Raw genomic sequence first — 15,576 nt, forward strand, 5'->3', positions numbered from 1 at the left:
TTACTTTTTTCCTCTTCATTTCCCAGTGTATCTTGTACATCTTTCCATATTAACACATTTAGATAAAATAAGGCTTCTCCTGGGTACTGGAAATTAGTAAGGGGTGGCTGGAGACACTTCAAAGCTAACTGGCCAATACAAAAAGCCTGGGTCTTCACTTCAACTCTTGTTTGATTATGAATTAACCTCCCCAAACCTCCCAATTAGCAGCAGCCACAACAAGACAGAAGTAGCTGACATTTATTGAATATTTCTATATATGATTAGTATGCATTATTTTATTCAATACTCAGAATGACCTATAAGATATATATTATAGCTAGTCCCATTTTACAGATGAGGAATATGAGGTTAGAGCAGTTGATGTGCCCAAGGTCAGGGATCCAGAAAGTGGTAGATCAGTATTTAAACATAAGACTGACTCTCTTGGGGTGCCTGGATGGCTCAGTCAGTTAAGTGTCTGCCTTCAGCTTAGGTCATGATCCCAGAATCCTGGGATCAAAGCTCTGAGTCAGGCTCCCTGCTCAGCAGGGAGTCTGCTTCTTTCTCTTCCCTGTTCTCACTTGCTCTCTCTCTCAAGAAAAAAAAAAAAAATCTGACTCACAATGTATATTCTTAATCAGTTTGTCTCTCTGTTCACCTGTACATTGAATGCCATAGTCTCATTGACTTCTCTCCAACTTTTAATTTAAATATAAATGATTCGGGACGCCTGGGTGGCTCGGTTGGTTGGACGACTGCCTTCGGCTCAGGTCATGATCCCGGAGTCCCGGGATCGAGTCCCACATCGGTCTCCCAGCTCCACGGGGAGTCTGCTTCTCTCTCTGACCTTCTCATAGCTCATGTTCTCTCTCACTGTCTCTCTCTCAAATAAATAAATAAAATATTTAAAAAATAAATAAATAAATAAATAAATAAATATAAATGATTCAACCTGACTACTCATCTGTGCTGAACAATCGTTTAACCCTCAGTCACCCTGGACTCATAAACATGTACTGTACCTACTCTGAAATTTATATTTCTTGCATTAGTACTTTATCCAGTGCTCGTGTTATGCCCTGGTGGAGTGTGCAGCTCATAGATGATTTCAGTTCCAAATGGAGGTATTTCTTATTTGTTGAACTGTCTGAGATTCCACCATTAGGGATCCATTCTTAGGAGCACTGACTACAGTGGAAAGTAAGAGGAGCAGGAGGAGGATCTAGAAGTGGTCAACGAAGTAGAACTAAATAGTAACACAATTAAATTTAAACATAGATTATTTAACCAAATCTCAGCAGTAGGAACGAAATACCCAAAAATCCTCAGAAAAAGTTTTAAGGAGAAAGACTCATGCATGTGTAGGGTATAAAACTGGAGAAGAAAATTGGAGGGAAAGAGATTTATTCACTTTTGCCCTCAAGAACCTATGTCCATAAAATGCCAAGTTTGCCTTAGAGAAGCATACCTGTCCAGCTAGACTCCAGCAGTGGTGGGATGAAGCACATTGAGGGAGGCTGGGGTCAGGAGGTCAGGACACCCAACAAGGCTGAGCCAAGATGCGGGTAGGAACAAAAAGACAGACCAAACGTGGCTTCCCCATGGAAAGACCCAAGTTCAAATGGCTTCAGAGTCAGGCTGTAATCTGGGGCTCAGGCTGTTGGGCATATTTCCTGTCCAACTGTGGGTGTGAGCAAAATGCATGTGTGCACAAGTGCTGTGAGCACAGAGCCAGTGAAAGGCATGGGGTGTCATTCAATCAAATGGGAGGCAGGAGCCAGTTGGCAGAGGTAAGGGCATGTAGGTATTATGTATTATCCTATCTTACTTCACACTATATTATTTTAAAGATTTATTTCCTTTCTGGCCTCCTTCCTAGAAAGATTAAATTTCGCTTTCAATAAGTGACACACTGAGGTAAGAGATTAGGGGACGAATAATGCACTTAGGGGATTAGGTTGGGGAGTGGATACTAATACTAAAAATACTAGACCTCAGTGAGTCACAGCTCAGCCCCAAACCAGCTGTTTTTTTTTTTTTTAAAGATTTTATTTATTTATTTGACAGACAGGGATCACAAGTAGGCAGAGAGGCAGGCAGATAGAGAGGGGGAAGCAGGCTCCCTGCTGAGCAGAGAGCCCGATGTGGGGATCGATCCCAGGACCCTGAGATCATGACCTGAGCCAAAGGCTTAACCCACTGAGCCTTAACCCACTGAGCCACCCAGGTGCCCCAAACCAGCTGTTTTTAAGTCCACATTGACTGAACTGTGACTATGAATTAAGCACTTATCATGCCTGATCTTGAGTTCTGTTCTACCAGTAACCTAGAAAATGGGTATTTTATTATTACCTCCATTTATTATTTTATTATTATCTCCATTTAACATTTGGGGGGAGTGCGCCTGGTTTTGGGGGGATGCCGGTTGAGCATCTGACTCTTGGTTTTGGCTCAGGTCATGATCTCAGGCTCATGAGATTGAGCCCCATGTTGGGCTCCACAGTCAGCATGGAGTCTGCTGGAGATTCTTTCCCTCTACCTCTTTCTCTCTCTAATAAAAATAAATATTTTTTCCTCCTCTTCTTCTTCTTTTTATTTATTTATTTATTTATTTTTAAAAATATTTTATTTATTTATTTGACAGACAGAGATCACAAGTAGGCAGAGAAGCAGGCAGAGAGAGAGGAGGAAGCAGGCTCCCTGCTGAGCTGAGAGCCCGATGTAGGGCTCGATCCCAGGACCCTGAGATCATGACCTGAGCTGAAGGCAGAGGCTTTAACCCACTGAGCCACCCAAGTGCCCTCTTCTTCTTTTTTAATAGCCAATGAGAAAATTTGACTTGTAACTTGCTTGGAGTCCCACAGCCAGAACATGGCAGAACTGGGATTTGAACCTGGTTTGGCTTTATAATTTGGGCTCTTGATCATATGCATAATACCAACTCTGAAGGTGGCAGGTGTGGAGAAATCAAGTCAGCAGGTGGCCAGGGTTAAATTGTCAAGACATCTATCTCTTGAAAAATACTGGGTATCAAGAGAATAAGGCAGGTAATGCTGGACGGATAGTGCAGTTAGAAAGTGAACAGAATCTATTAGTGTATGCTGTCTGTGTTTGGGACCAGGATGGATTCTGTCCTCAACATACAAGTAGAAATTTCATGACAGTAACTTTTAAGCTTAGGAAGAGAAAGGGAAAGAGAATTTAGAATGATAGATACCAGACCACTCACCATGACTGGTAACCAAAGGAGGTGAAAGTTCACACGAATAGAAACTTGACACAAATGTGTTTCCAGCATTGCCTGGGAAATCTCTCTCCTAATTCCTAGTTTCTGTTCTCCCTCCTCTGGTGGGGCTTAATGGGGTCTGGATTTGGTATATTTCCCTTCTTAATAGCATGAGTCTTAAACTTTTTTCTTTATTGAACATTTTTTGGGGTTGAGTTCAAATGTTCAATAGCATTTTTTGAGTACTTACTGTGGACCAGGCACTATGCTAGGCACTGAAGATGAAAGGAAAAAAAATGAGTTTCAGGCAGTTCTATGCCTGTAATACCACCAGCAATGCCAGCATAATGAAACTGTTCTTCAGAATCAACTGAGGACCTCCAGAAATCTATCTATGCTCTGCAATCTCCATTCTGAGAAGTAAAGGCTGTGCTGATTATCTAGGTGGAAGCAAAAAATAAGATGATGACAAGATTTCTGGAAATAGTGGAAGATTCAGGGATAGAACCAAAGATTAGTGACTATTGTATCAGTGCCCCTTGTGCAATATCATATTACCTCTTTTGGGATTTGTATGAACTCAAAGCTGGCGGCAACTTTGTGTCTGAGAAGTAGCTGCAGGTATGGGGAGCATTTGCTCAAGCTGCTGAAATTATGGATAAAAAGATCAGAGAAAGCAGTGTGAAACACAGAAGCCAACATTCTTGGTTGTAAGTAATATTGGTGATAGAATCTGGTTATTTCTCTACCTTCATCCCCTAGAATAATAGTATTAAATAAAGACATACTGGAAAACACTTCCTCAAGGATTCCATTTCTTATGAAATCGCTTCCATATTTGGCCAGAAGGGGGCACCCCAAAAGGGGGAAATGAGTATTTTTTATTTGTCCTACTCTGCACTGTGGAATAGGGCAATTAACACTTAGCACTAATCAGGAATAGTAGTATTAATATTAGTAATTTAAGGAAAGAACCTAAGGAAAGATAAAGTTATACAAAGAATATATATATATATACACACGTCTACATATATGTATATACACAACTATACACACACACACACATATATATATATATATATATATATATATATATATACATCTTTACATATACATATAGTGAAGAAAAAAACCCCAGTTAATCATCAAGTTCAACACCAGCTAATTATTTTTCCTCCTCTCAGTATTTTGTTGTTTCATACATAACAAGTAAATCTCAGAATGTGAGATTGAAATACCTAGGTCAGTAAAATGCACAGTACTCCTGCATTTGCTCACCAAAGCAATACACTGTCGAAGGCAGGACACCAGCACAAGGGATTTATAAGTATCTGGATTCCTGACCTTAGGGTATGAGGAATATTATCATGTTAACTATGAAGGGATTGCTTACCTATCCAGACTAATGAGTATTCTTAAACATTTTGGGGGGACAGAATGCAAAGAAAATAGCAAGATATAGTTCATCTTTCCCTTACTATTAGCAAAATATATTTTAGATGTATATGGATTTCTAGACCATTATTTCATATCAGCATTACTTTGTCATGGGAGTCACAAGAATGTCAATCTGAGAGATATAGGTCTTACAATAACTACGAGGTTCTCTATTTCTGACTTTCTACGACCATCCACTCCACATTTTGGGGTCACTGGATTAGCTAATTCTTCCTAGGGCAACAAAGGACAAACCCTTTGGGCTCTTCATGGTCTTGTTCAGAAGTGAGGACATGATTTCCTGTCCAAACCAAGTGCACTTGGGCCAGTAACTCACCAAAATGTTGCTTGCTATGGCATCAGTGTCAATCAAAAGTGTGCGAAATTGATATGGACAGTATCTTGGGTATGAATATAAATACATTTTACAAGTTAAAATGTCCCTTCAGTGACAATTTAATGCCAAGAAGTTTGTCTGTACTTTATATTTCTCATTCCGATAATCGGGTCTCTGACTTAGGAGTTCCTTATACTTTATATTCTTCCTTTGTAGCTCTGGGGGTCCTTCAACAGGAGTACTAAAGTGTATTGATTATGCACATTTCACCAGAACCAAAAAACAAGTAGGATAGTTTGGAAGGCCCCAGTGACTTCTAAGAAGCATTGGCCTAGAAGGGCAAGATGTGTATGAAATGTGTCTTGCTCTGCCAAATTGAGTACTAAGGTCCTTAAGTAGTACATAGGTACTTAATAAATACTAACTGCATGAATCAGTGACTATGAATGGTAAACGAAACCGTTCTTTACAAGCACGATCTACATCCAGCATTCAGCTGGAAGCCCAGCATGTAAGTTTACAGACCGGCCTCCACCCGAAGGCCCCTTTCCCTGGAAGTCCGAGCATGGGCTGAAGAGCGGTGAGAAGTGCCTGTCAGCATTCGGGACAGATGGGCCTAGCACCACCTCTCCACAACCTGCCTCCTACCGGCTCTAGGACCCCGCGCAGCACCGACTGAAACTTGGAGGCGGGACTAGGGAAAGGCCGTCGCGCACATGTGACGTAAACCAGCTCGCGCCAGCGGAGGTGAGGAAGCCGGGAACGGCGCAGAAACACGTTTCTCGCCAGCCTCGGTTCTCACGCGCCATGGCGACCCCCGTCCAGCAGCCTCCTCAGTCGAGCGGCGGAAAGCGCAAAGGCAAAGCTCAGTATGTGCAAGCCAAGCGGGCGCGGCGCTGCGACGGCGGCGGGTCCCGGCAGCTGGAGCCCGGGCTACAGGGCATTCTCATTACCTGCAACATGAACGAACGCAAGTGCGTGGAGGAGGCGTACAGCCTGCTCAACGAGTACGGCGACGACATGTACGGCCCGGAAAAGGTATGGCCCGGAGAGGGCCAGCGGCGTTTGAGGAGTGAGGGAATGCTGCAAGGCCGGCTTTCTTCTACGCGTGCGCGCATTTTGTGGGGCGCTGGCGAAGGGGCGTGGCCGCCTCTGCGCTGCCGCCTCTTGACCTTATCGGGGTTGCGGACCCCAGCCGGGTCGCGTGCTTGAAAACTTGCAGCTTTCGGTTGTTTCTGTTTTGTTTTGTTTTCTTCCTCCCCCATTAGTAATCCTAGTGGCTCCTATTTATAGGTTGCTTCTGCGGCCCACATGTTGTGTGTCTGAAGCTCTCAAACGTTTACTACTTACAGTAGATTTGTGGAGTAATGTTCACGAGGACGCTGACACTCAAGTTGGTTAAGTGAACGGCCCAAGTTAATAAAGGAAACTTAATTTGTCCTAATAGTTTCTTTTTTTTTTTTTTAAAGATTTTATTTATTTATTTGACAGAGAGAAATCACAAGTAGACGGAGAGGCAGGTAGAGAGAGAGGAAGGGAAGCAGGCTCCCTGCTGAGCAGAGAGCCCGATGCGGGACTCGATCCCAGGACCCTGAGATCATGACCTGAGCCGAAGGCAGCGGCTTAACCCACTGAGCCACCCAGGCGCCCTGTCCTAATAGTTTCTGACGTATCTTACCACTTTTACACCATGGTTGTAATGATGTTTGTCCTGAGCAGTGTCTCTGAAATAGAGGGTTTAGTACTAGTGCTACTTTTAAAATGCGCGTGTAAATGCAATTTAAAAAGGTAAGAACTTTTTGTCCTCACACCACCTAAAACCTAATTTTCCCATCACAGTTTGGAAATCATTATATTCCTTGCTTAGGATCAGGACTAATACATACATAAACACCTCAATGAATTAAAAGAGGGAGGATAAGACAGGGGGCATTTGGATTCAAGGTCCACGATTTACTTGTTTTAGGGCTTGAATGTGGGTGTATTATTTAATTTTGCTGAGCTAAAGTAAAATAATAGTGTACTTAATGTTGACTGAAAAGTTGCTTATGTATATAAAGTACATCGTGGCAGGTAATAAAGTTCCATAAATGTGTATAATTATTATTAGTGCTTGTCTGGCAAACTAATAATGGGGCAGAGAACTGGGCAAGAAGGGAGTTCCTGTCTACACTGGTACCTTGAGCAAATTCTTGACTCTTTCTGTTCCCTGTTCCTTGGTAGAATATAAGGGCTTTTTATCCCCTGTTTGGTCTAATTGATGTAGTTTTTTTTTTTTTTTTTTTTTTTTTTAAGATTTTATTTATTTATTTGACAGACAGAGATCACAAGTAGTAGGAAGAGAGGCAGACAGAGAGAGGAGGAAGCAGACTCCCCTTGGAGCAGAGAGCCCGATGTGGGGCTTGATCCCAGGACCCTGGGATCATGACCTGAGCCGAAGGCAGAGGCTTTAACCCACTGAGCCACCCAGGCACCCCGATGTAGTTTTTTAATGTAGGTGAGGTCCAGAGCTGAGGCCCAAGAAAGAATTCTCGAGACGTCTTTGGTGCAAAATGGTGGCTTTCTTAAAGCACCGGGTCAGGACCTGTGGGCAGAAGGAGCTGCTGCACAGGGGTTGTGAGGTGTGACTGATGATATACTTGGTAGTTGGGGGAGGTAAAGGAAAAGGGAGGTTTTCAAAAGAACTTTTGGATGTTAAAGAGGACCAACAGGATATTAGAGACTCTGCCATTATCAAGTTAGGGTGGTTTTTTTCCCCTCTACTAAAGCCTGAACAGTAAGATATTTGGGAGTTTCCCTCTGGAAGTTAGGTTATTGATAACAATGCTTTTTTTTGCCCCCCCTGGTAAATCACTAAAACATTTGTAAGATGAGGGAGACTCTTGTCCTGGAGGACTGTGATCTCTTTTCATTAACCGTTTATTTTTCCCTCCCTTAGCATTAGGGCAGCCAGGGGTGCCTGAGGAATGTCACACATTTCCCACCTGGGAGGAGACTGGGGTTTGCCAGGTGTCAGGTTGGGCATTGTCCTCTGCCTTCCACTTGCTCCTTGTAATCTCACCAAAAGGAGAATGTCTTATTAGGCACAAAGGTATGCGGTGATGGAATTAAGGTCTATCTTGAATGAATTCATCTGGTGAGCATGTTACCCTGTGTCCCAGAAAGTTAAGATGTTTTTCAAAGCATTTTCAAATTATATGTGTTCTATAGGGAACTCCGTTTTCCCTCCACATTTTGCAGAGAGCGACGTCAGTTTCTTTCTTTCTTTTTAAAGAGTTTATTTATTTGAGAGGAGAGAGGTCAGAGGAAGAAGCAGACTCCCTGCTGATCAGAGAGCCCAATGTGGGTCTTGATCTTGGGACTTCAGGGTCATGACCTGAGCCGAAGGCTGTAGCTTAAGCAACTGAGCCACCCAGGCGCCTGTGATGTCAGTTTTTTAGTAAAAAGCTTTATTGTCAGCATTGACCTGTCTGCCATTGGAGATTTCACATAGGTAGTTAATTGTAGCTATTTTTTTTTTTTAAAGATTTTATTTATTTTTTTGACAGACAGAGATCACGAGTAGGCAGAGAGGCAGGCAGAGAGAGAGGGGGAAGCAGGCTCCTTGCGGAGCAGAGAGCCCGATGCGGGGCTTGATCCCAGGACTCTGGGAATCATGACCTGAGCCGAAGGCAGAGGCTTTAACCCACTGAACCACCCAGGCGCCCCTTAATTGTAGCTTTTAACATGAACTCTTTTTGCATCTCTGCTCATTTGTTTCATGCAGTTTACAGACAAAGATCAGCAGGCCTCTGGAAGTGAGGGAGAAGATGATGACATGGAGGCTGCCTTGAAGAAAGAAGTTGGTGACATTAAAGCATCGACAGAGATGAAGCTAAGGAGATTCCAGTCAGTGGAGAGTGGAGCAAATAATGTAGTCTTCATCAGGACACTTGGAATAGGTACGCATGACTAATAAACCTTAAGATTATTGAGCCTATAATATCTGGACATCTCCTTGCCTTCGAACACTGCCTACAAAATGGCTTCATGGTTATGGCTCAGTTAATTATTTGACTGATCTTTTCCACTCTTCTTGCACTAGACATATGGAAGGGTCAGATGTGGTGGTGAACATCACATTGGTTTAGGAGTGGAAACCTGGCTTTACCACTTTCTTTGTATGTAACTTTAGGTGAAACAAGAGTACATATTCTGTTTAAGAGGAACAGCTGCTCTTCAGTGCCAGCCAATTTGGAATGTAAGCCTGTAGGGCCAGATCTTCTGGTTTTTCAAAAGAAGTTGAATATCTGGAGAAGTTCCTAGATTTTTTAATGCAGTTAACTAATTTAAAAGTATTAAAAACACTCAGTAGCCCCAAACAGACTTGTAGGTAGTGAGGATGGCGTAAGGACCATATCATGATCTTGTGTAATTCATGGTTTGGGGGCTTCTCTAAGTTCTGAGATCTAGATTATTGTCCAGACTTAACTAATGGATAAATTAAATCTTTTAAAATGACTTGCAGATTTGTTTTGTAAAAGTGTACTATTTAATAATGTTACGTTTGTAGTTGCTATTGTTACAGGAAGACAGTAGGGTGTTGGGCAGTGAGACATCACAAAAATGTTAACTCCGGTGTCTTCATGAACAGTTGTTTTTAGTGAAAGTAGTAACAATGCTGAAGAGTTAATATATTAGGGCGCCTGGATGGCTCAGTTGGCTAAGTGATTGCCTTTGGCTCAGGTCATGATCCTGGAGTGTCAGGGTGGAGTCCCGCTTCTCCCTTTGACCCTCCCCCTTCTTATGCTCTCTTTCTCTCTCATTTTCTCTCTCTCTCTCAAAAAAAAAAAAAACTTTAAAAAAAGGAGTTAACATATTAGATATAGTAATAATCAGCATAGGCAGTTAAGAAAGTTGGAAAAAATGTTTGGTTAGACTTATTTAACATTCATTATGATAATTTCTTCTATTAATACTGTCGACATAGGTCACTGCCAATGAAGAATTCATCGATATCAAGAGCTTTTAAAATGAGAGTTTTTATTCCTAACTTACTTGTGTGCTTTGTGCTTTTTTCTTTTTTCTTTTAGAACCTGAGAAATTGGTACATCATATTCTCCAAGATATGTACAAAACCAAGAAGAAGAAGACTCGGGTTATTCTACGTATGTTACCCATTTCAGGCACATGCAAGGCTTTCTTAGAAGATATGAAAAAATATGCAGAAACATTTTTGGAACCCTGGTTTAAATCTCCAAACAAAGGAACATTTCAGATTGTATATAAATCTCGAAATAACAGTCACATGAATAGAGACGAAGTTATCAAAGAATTGGCAGGTATGTTTTTCTTAGTGATTTTACGTTAGTATGTAATACTAAATACTTGTTCTTGATTTTATTAATTTATTATTATTATTATTTTACAACTTAAGTCTTATATTTTTTAGTATAAAAGAAGTATATTAAAATGTCTTTAAAATAGGAGTACCAGGGGGCACCTGGGTGGTTCAGAGGGTTAAGCCTCTGCCTTTGGCTCAGGCCATGATCTCAGGTTCCTGGGATTGAGCCCCACATTGGGCTTTCCGCTCAGTGGGGAGCCTGTTCCCCTCCCCCCGCCCCGCCTGCCTCTCTGCCTACTTGTGATATCTCTCTCTCTTAAATAAATAAAAATCTAAAAAAAAAAAAGGGGGATTCGTGCCTGGCTTAGCCAGTAGAGCATGTGACTCTTGATCCCAGGGTTGTGAGTTCAAGCCACACACTGGGGACAGAGAGTATTTAAAAAAAAAAAAAAGTTCTTAAAATAATATCAGACCTAACAGATTTCAATATGTTGGTTATGAGACTTTCTGGTAGGTAGATAGGAAATCTTCCAAATCAAGATTTAATTTTCTTTGGAAAAAAAGGACTCTAATTAATGTCTCGGGATTTCATTTGTATTTATTTATTGAAAGGGTTCACAGCATTTCTTTTTGTAAAGATTTATTTACTCATTAGAGAGTGTGAGAGAGCATGAGCTGGGGGTGGGAGGAGAGGGAGACAAGCAGACTCGCCACTGAGCAGAGAACCCAGTAAGGGCCCCTGATTCCAGGACACCGAGGTCATGACCTGGGCCACCCAGGGGCCCAGAATTCACAGAATTTGACTGGGGTCCATGTAGAGGAGTAGACTGTATATAAATTGGTTTGCCAAGTCCCAAACAGAAAGATGAAAGGTTGTATTTGTATCTGTCAAGCTTCATGGTATCCCTCTCCCTGTTTTCCTCTTTTTGTTACAGGAATAGTAGGTAGCCTCAATTCGGAAAATAAAGTGGATCTCACTAATCCGCAGTACACGGTGGTAGTAGAAATCATTAAAGCTGTCTGTTGCCTGAGTGTTGTGAAAGATTATATGTTGTTCAGAAAATATAATCTCCAGGAGGTGGTAAAGAGTGTTAAGGACCCATCACAACTTAACCCAAAGCAGTCCGTGCAAGCAGGAAATGGGAAAGAAGCTAAATTGGAATCTGGGAACAAATCAAACCAACATGATCCAGCAGAAGGAAAAAATAACCAGCAGGCGGTACCAGAAAATAATGAGGAACTGAGGCAGACAAAACCAAGATCTGAGACACAGGTGGTGAACGAGGGAGGAGCTAAACCTGAACTTGAAAGTCAAGTCACAGAAAGATCTGAGTCAAGTGAAAATGATCTCTCATAAGGATTAAAAAAAAAAAACCTCCTTTGGTGTTGCAGGTGGGTTTTTCCAGATGGCATTTGGTGAGATAGTGCTAGGATTCCATATAAAATTATGACTGAAAATTTGTTTTTGACCTTTGTGCGCTGCATAATGTTGAACTCATAATATTGAACGGTGATTGAGAAACCCCATTAATGGTTCTGTTGGAGATCTTTTGAACCCCCTATGCCAGTATGTAGTTAGGCCTATATGCATTTGGTTGAGCTAGGAGAGGCTATGGATAATGATGAACACTTCTGTGGAGCGGAGGGTGGAGGCAAGATGGCGTTGGCTTCTCCCTCCTGATTATCTTCCCCAGCCTCCCCTTCTGTGCTGGCATCTGACTTAGGGGAGCAAACAAACTCTGTAAAAGAGAAAGTCCTAGGGAAATTTTATTTAAGGACAGAATTTTTATATGTTGCAACTCAGCTGTCCCTTCCTACTTTTGTTGTAAGCATTGCAAAAACATGGGTCTTACAGGTTTAGAAGTGAATTGTTTTTGTGACTTTTTTCTATCTTTTTGTGATTCTGTTACTTAGTTATGTCAGTTTTTACATTTTATAAACATTTGTTACAAATATGATGGTCCAGTGCTATAATTTTTGAAGACCTGGTGTGAGATAGAAGAGGATCATTTTAGGCATAGAACTATAGACATTTCTGCTAAGGTTAGTGATGAAGAATTAGTGTTCTGAGTTTCTTCAGTATGGCAGTGCAACAGGAGACACAAATTCTTTTTTTATAGCAAAAGCTACTTTTCAAGGGTCTTACATAGACTTAAATCCAAGCTGTTCTATTGCATTATGTATTGTCAGTGGAATGCAACTTACAAACCTAGCATTTCTCCAGCAGTTGTAACTGTAAGTCAAAACCATTTGATGAGTAAAAATGTTTGTTATTTTAATGGCATCTGGAATATCAAAACAGTAAACTTTTGTTTAAAAAAAAAAAAACAAACATTCAGGGGCACCCTGGCTGGCTCAGTCCATACAGCATGATACTGTTGATTCTCAGGGTGATACATTCAAGCTCCATGTTGGATGTAGAGATTACTTAAAAATAAAATCTTAAATAAAATCACATTCAGTGAAAGGTCTAAGAAGCAAATTATTTAGTAACAGCACTTATACCAAGAAAAGAAAAATTCACATAGTTGGTAAGAATCTAATCTCAACATAATGTTAAAATGCTAGAGCAAGAAGCAGCATAAGAAATTGAAAAACCTTCACTTTCAGTTTATTAAATTAAATGTCACCTGATACTAAAAAATTAACTGAAAAGCAGCAGCTTCTCTATCTATCTGGGTTGATAAGTCAACAGATTTCACAAAATATTTGTCATACTGTAGCTTTGGTAAGATTAGTAAATGATGAAATTCAAGAAGGCTTTTTCTGCTATGAGGAGCCTCTCAAAACCAAGGCAGTATAAATTTAATGGGTCTTCATATCTGAAGGCTGAAAGTCTGTCATCTTTACTTTGGGTGTTCATCGGTTTTGCTCATATTGGTAAAATCCTGACGTTGATGTTATAGCACATGGCTTTCTTCACAGAGAGCTGCTGATATAAAACACTTGGAGATGAAATGAAAGTTCTGGATAATGCTGCAGAAATTGTTACTAAAGACCCATTTATGTAAGAATGTTTAAAAAAAAACAACAACTAAAGTCTGAACAAAGAGCACATAAATCTACGTACAGAAATCCAGTGGCTTGTCAGAGGAAGAGTTCTCAACAGGATGTTTGAGTTGAAAGGTGAATTGCCAGAGTACATACAAGCTACTAGGCCAGATTTTTTGGAGTGCTCAGGAGCCCAAGTATGGCTATAGAAACTAGTCTGTTCAGTGGACATTTTCCATCACATGAACAAATGAAACAAGTTTCTGCAAGGTCCTGGAGAAAATGTATTTTCCTGAAAGTGATAAGATTCTCAGATAAAAAAGAAACAGACTCTTCGGAACTATCACTCTGCCAAAGGAACTCTTGAAATGTTTCCACAGCCAGTTGGGCTTGAGAATGAAGAAGAGATAGCAACAAGTCTGGAGCCTTAACTAAAACTCTCCATGAAGAACTGCAAAACCCAATTAAATAGCATTTTCTCTCCTTTTCCTAAAACTGAGGGAGGAACCTCTTCTCTGAATCTCAGCCTGAGATTTTCTCCAGGAGAAGAAAAAGAACTCTGAATCCTAGTCTGATAGTTCTGGGTTTTTGTGAAATCAGAGTATCCTTAACTCATACTCCCATGCCATGAGGGTTCCCTTAATTTGGAAGATTTTTCAAGGTTTCCTCTAGTCTAAAATTACTGAAAAACGCTGGAAGAGACGAACACCAAAGAGGGCTGCATACTAAGTCCAGATTATGAATCAATAGTAAGAGGCTGTGAAATTAACTTTTGGAGATGGGTTTATTAAGTTTGAAACAGTTCAGTAGTAGTATAAATGTTGAGTCTTCCTGCACCAATGTCTGTGTTTATTTAATGGCTAGAGAATATGGGAATGTATTTGTATCCTCCTAAACTAGCGGTCCAGACTAGAAGGATTTGGGAGGGGCAAAGGCTGTTACAGACTCGACCTTGGTTAATGCAGATGAGGCTGGAGCTTCCTTTTCCATCTTCGATATGTAAAGTGTTAACTCTTAATGGGTTGAGGTCATCTTGGAAGGATGATAAGAGCATTTTCAGTGTCATTTGTGTGAACATGGAGGATAGGATTTTGGTGCCTTCATTGGACTTACTCCAAGAAAAAGATCATTTTATTTTGATAGTGCAAGACTCTGGGACTTCGGGAATAAAAGTGGCCATATGCTTTTGGAACGGCTAACTCTGCAGAACTGGATTCCTTTTACTTTGTGAAAGCTGCTATTCTACAGAAAGATTTTGCTTTAGTAGTTCATTTTTAATCTTGTATTTATTTGTATTTGGTAAGACTGAGTGCGACAAAAGCTCTTCTTCCCCAGTTCTAAAGCACTGTGTTCTGTTGGAATCCGAATCCCTTTATTGATATGTGAAAGGTTTCCCAACTTTATTGTCCCTGACATTTGAGGATGTTGTTTTATAAATGACAAATTTCCAGGATGGGAATTGAATGGTTTTTTTTATCCTTTTAATTTTTTTTTTTTTTTAAGTAATGTCAGTTAAAAAAACTTCAGTATTGTGGTTTAATAAACTTGTTTTGCTTTGTGGAGGAAGGAGTGTTATACTTAGTATCTTGAAACATGTTTGTGTAAGGTCACACATGATTTCTAAATGTTGTTTTTACTTGTATTTTGCTTTTGGTATGGCCAGATATTTAGCTTATTTTTCATAGTTCCTGATACTTTCAGAAAACGCAAAATAAATTTGTTCCCTAAAGATTGGTGTTCTATGTTTTTCTTCCTGTCTCTTATTAAAATTCTTGCTTTATAATAGACATAAAAGATGCTTATATGTTACATTATGTATCAAAAGTCATGTACATTGTCCTAAAACATATAGATATAAAACTCTTAATAATTGCTCTGGATTAATTACTCTTAAGTAATCCAAATTTGGGATATTCCATGCTTTAAAAGGACGTATTGGGTGCTTGGGTGACTCAGTTAAGCGTCCAACTCCTGATGTCAGCTTGGGTCTTGATAACAGGTTTGTGAGATCAAGCCCCATGTTAGGCTCTGTGCTCAGCAGGGAGTCTGCTTGGGATTTTCTCTCCCTCTGCACCCCCACCCCATTTTCTTTAAGTAAATCTTAAAAAAAAAAAAGTTTAGTAATACAGTACTCGATTAAATTCACTTACTGGCTTTTGAGTTATTTATATTATTTTATTTTTTAAAAATATTTATTTATTTGAGAGAGAGGGAGACATCAGAAGTAGGCAGAGAGGCAGGCAAAGGGAGAGGGGGAAGCAGGCTCCCTGCTGAGCAGAG

General features: G+C 40.5%; 2 protein-coding genes across 5 annotated transcripts in view; one reads left to right on the forward strand and one right to left on the reverse strand.

Moving 5' to 3' along the window:
• Window positions 1-6,070, reverse strand: part of ACSM3 (acyl-CoA synthetase medium chain family member 3) — a 53,062-nt gene extending 46,992 nt beyond the window's left edge. Inside the window, exon 1 of one of the 3 annotated variants that reach the window (XM_082714830.1) lies at window positions 5,936-6,070. The gene's annotated coding sequence lies outside the window, so the exon portion shown is untranslated. Of the gene's footprint in view, window positions 1-1,450; window positions 1,601-5,935 lie in introns of those variants that run through there. The other 2 variants (XM_082714831.1, XM_082714832.1) reach the window with 2 other exon arrangements.
• On the forward strand, window positions 5,698-15,025 carry THUMPD1 (THUMP domain 1 NAT10 acetyltransferase adaptor). Of its 2 annotated transcripts, XM_082714848.1 has the most exons (5): window positions 5,698-6,020; window positions 8,749-8,923; window positions 10,055-10,303; window positions 11,241-11,697; window positions 13,231-15,025. In XM_082714848.1, exons 1-4 carry the CDS (start codon window positions 5,790-5,792, stop codon window positions 11,660-11,662), a joined length of 1,077 nt encoding a protein of 358 aa, XP_082570974.1. In that variant the 5' UTR covers window positions 5,698-5,789; the 3' UTR covers window positions 11,663-11,697; window positions 13,231-15,025. The 2 variants fall into 2 exon arrangements, with proteins under 2 accessions (XP_082570974.1, XP_082570973.1); XM_082714847.1 differs by having other exon boundaries at window positions 11,241-15,025.
• Window positions 15,026-15,576: the final 551 nt, after the last annotated feature.

The sequence above is a fragment of the Mustela nivalis genome (genome assembly GCF_964662115.1).
Source record: "Mustela nivalis genome assembly, chromosome: 19".
Taxonomy (NCBI): Eukaryota; Metazoa; Chordata; class Mammalia; order Carnivora; family Mustelidae; genus Mustela; species Mustela nivalis.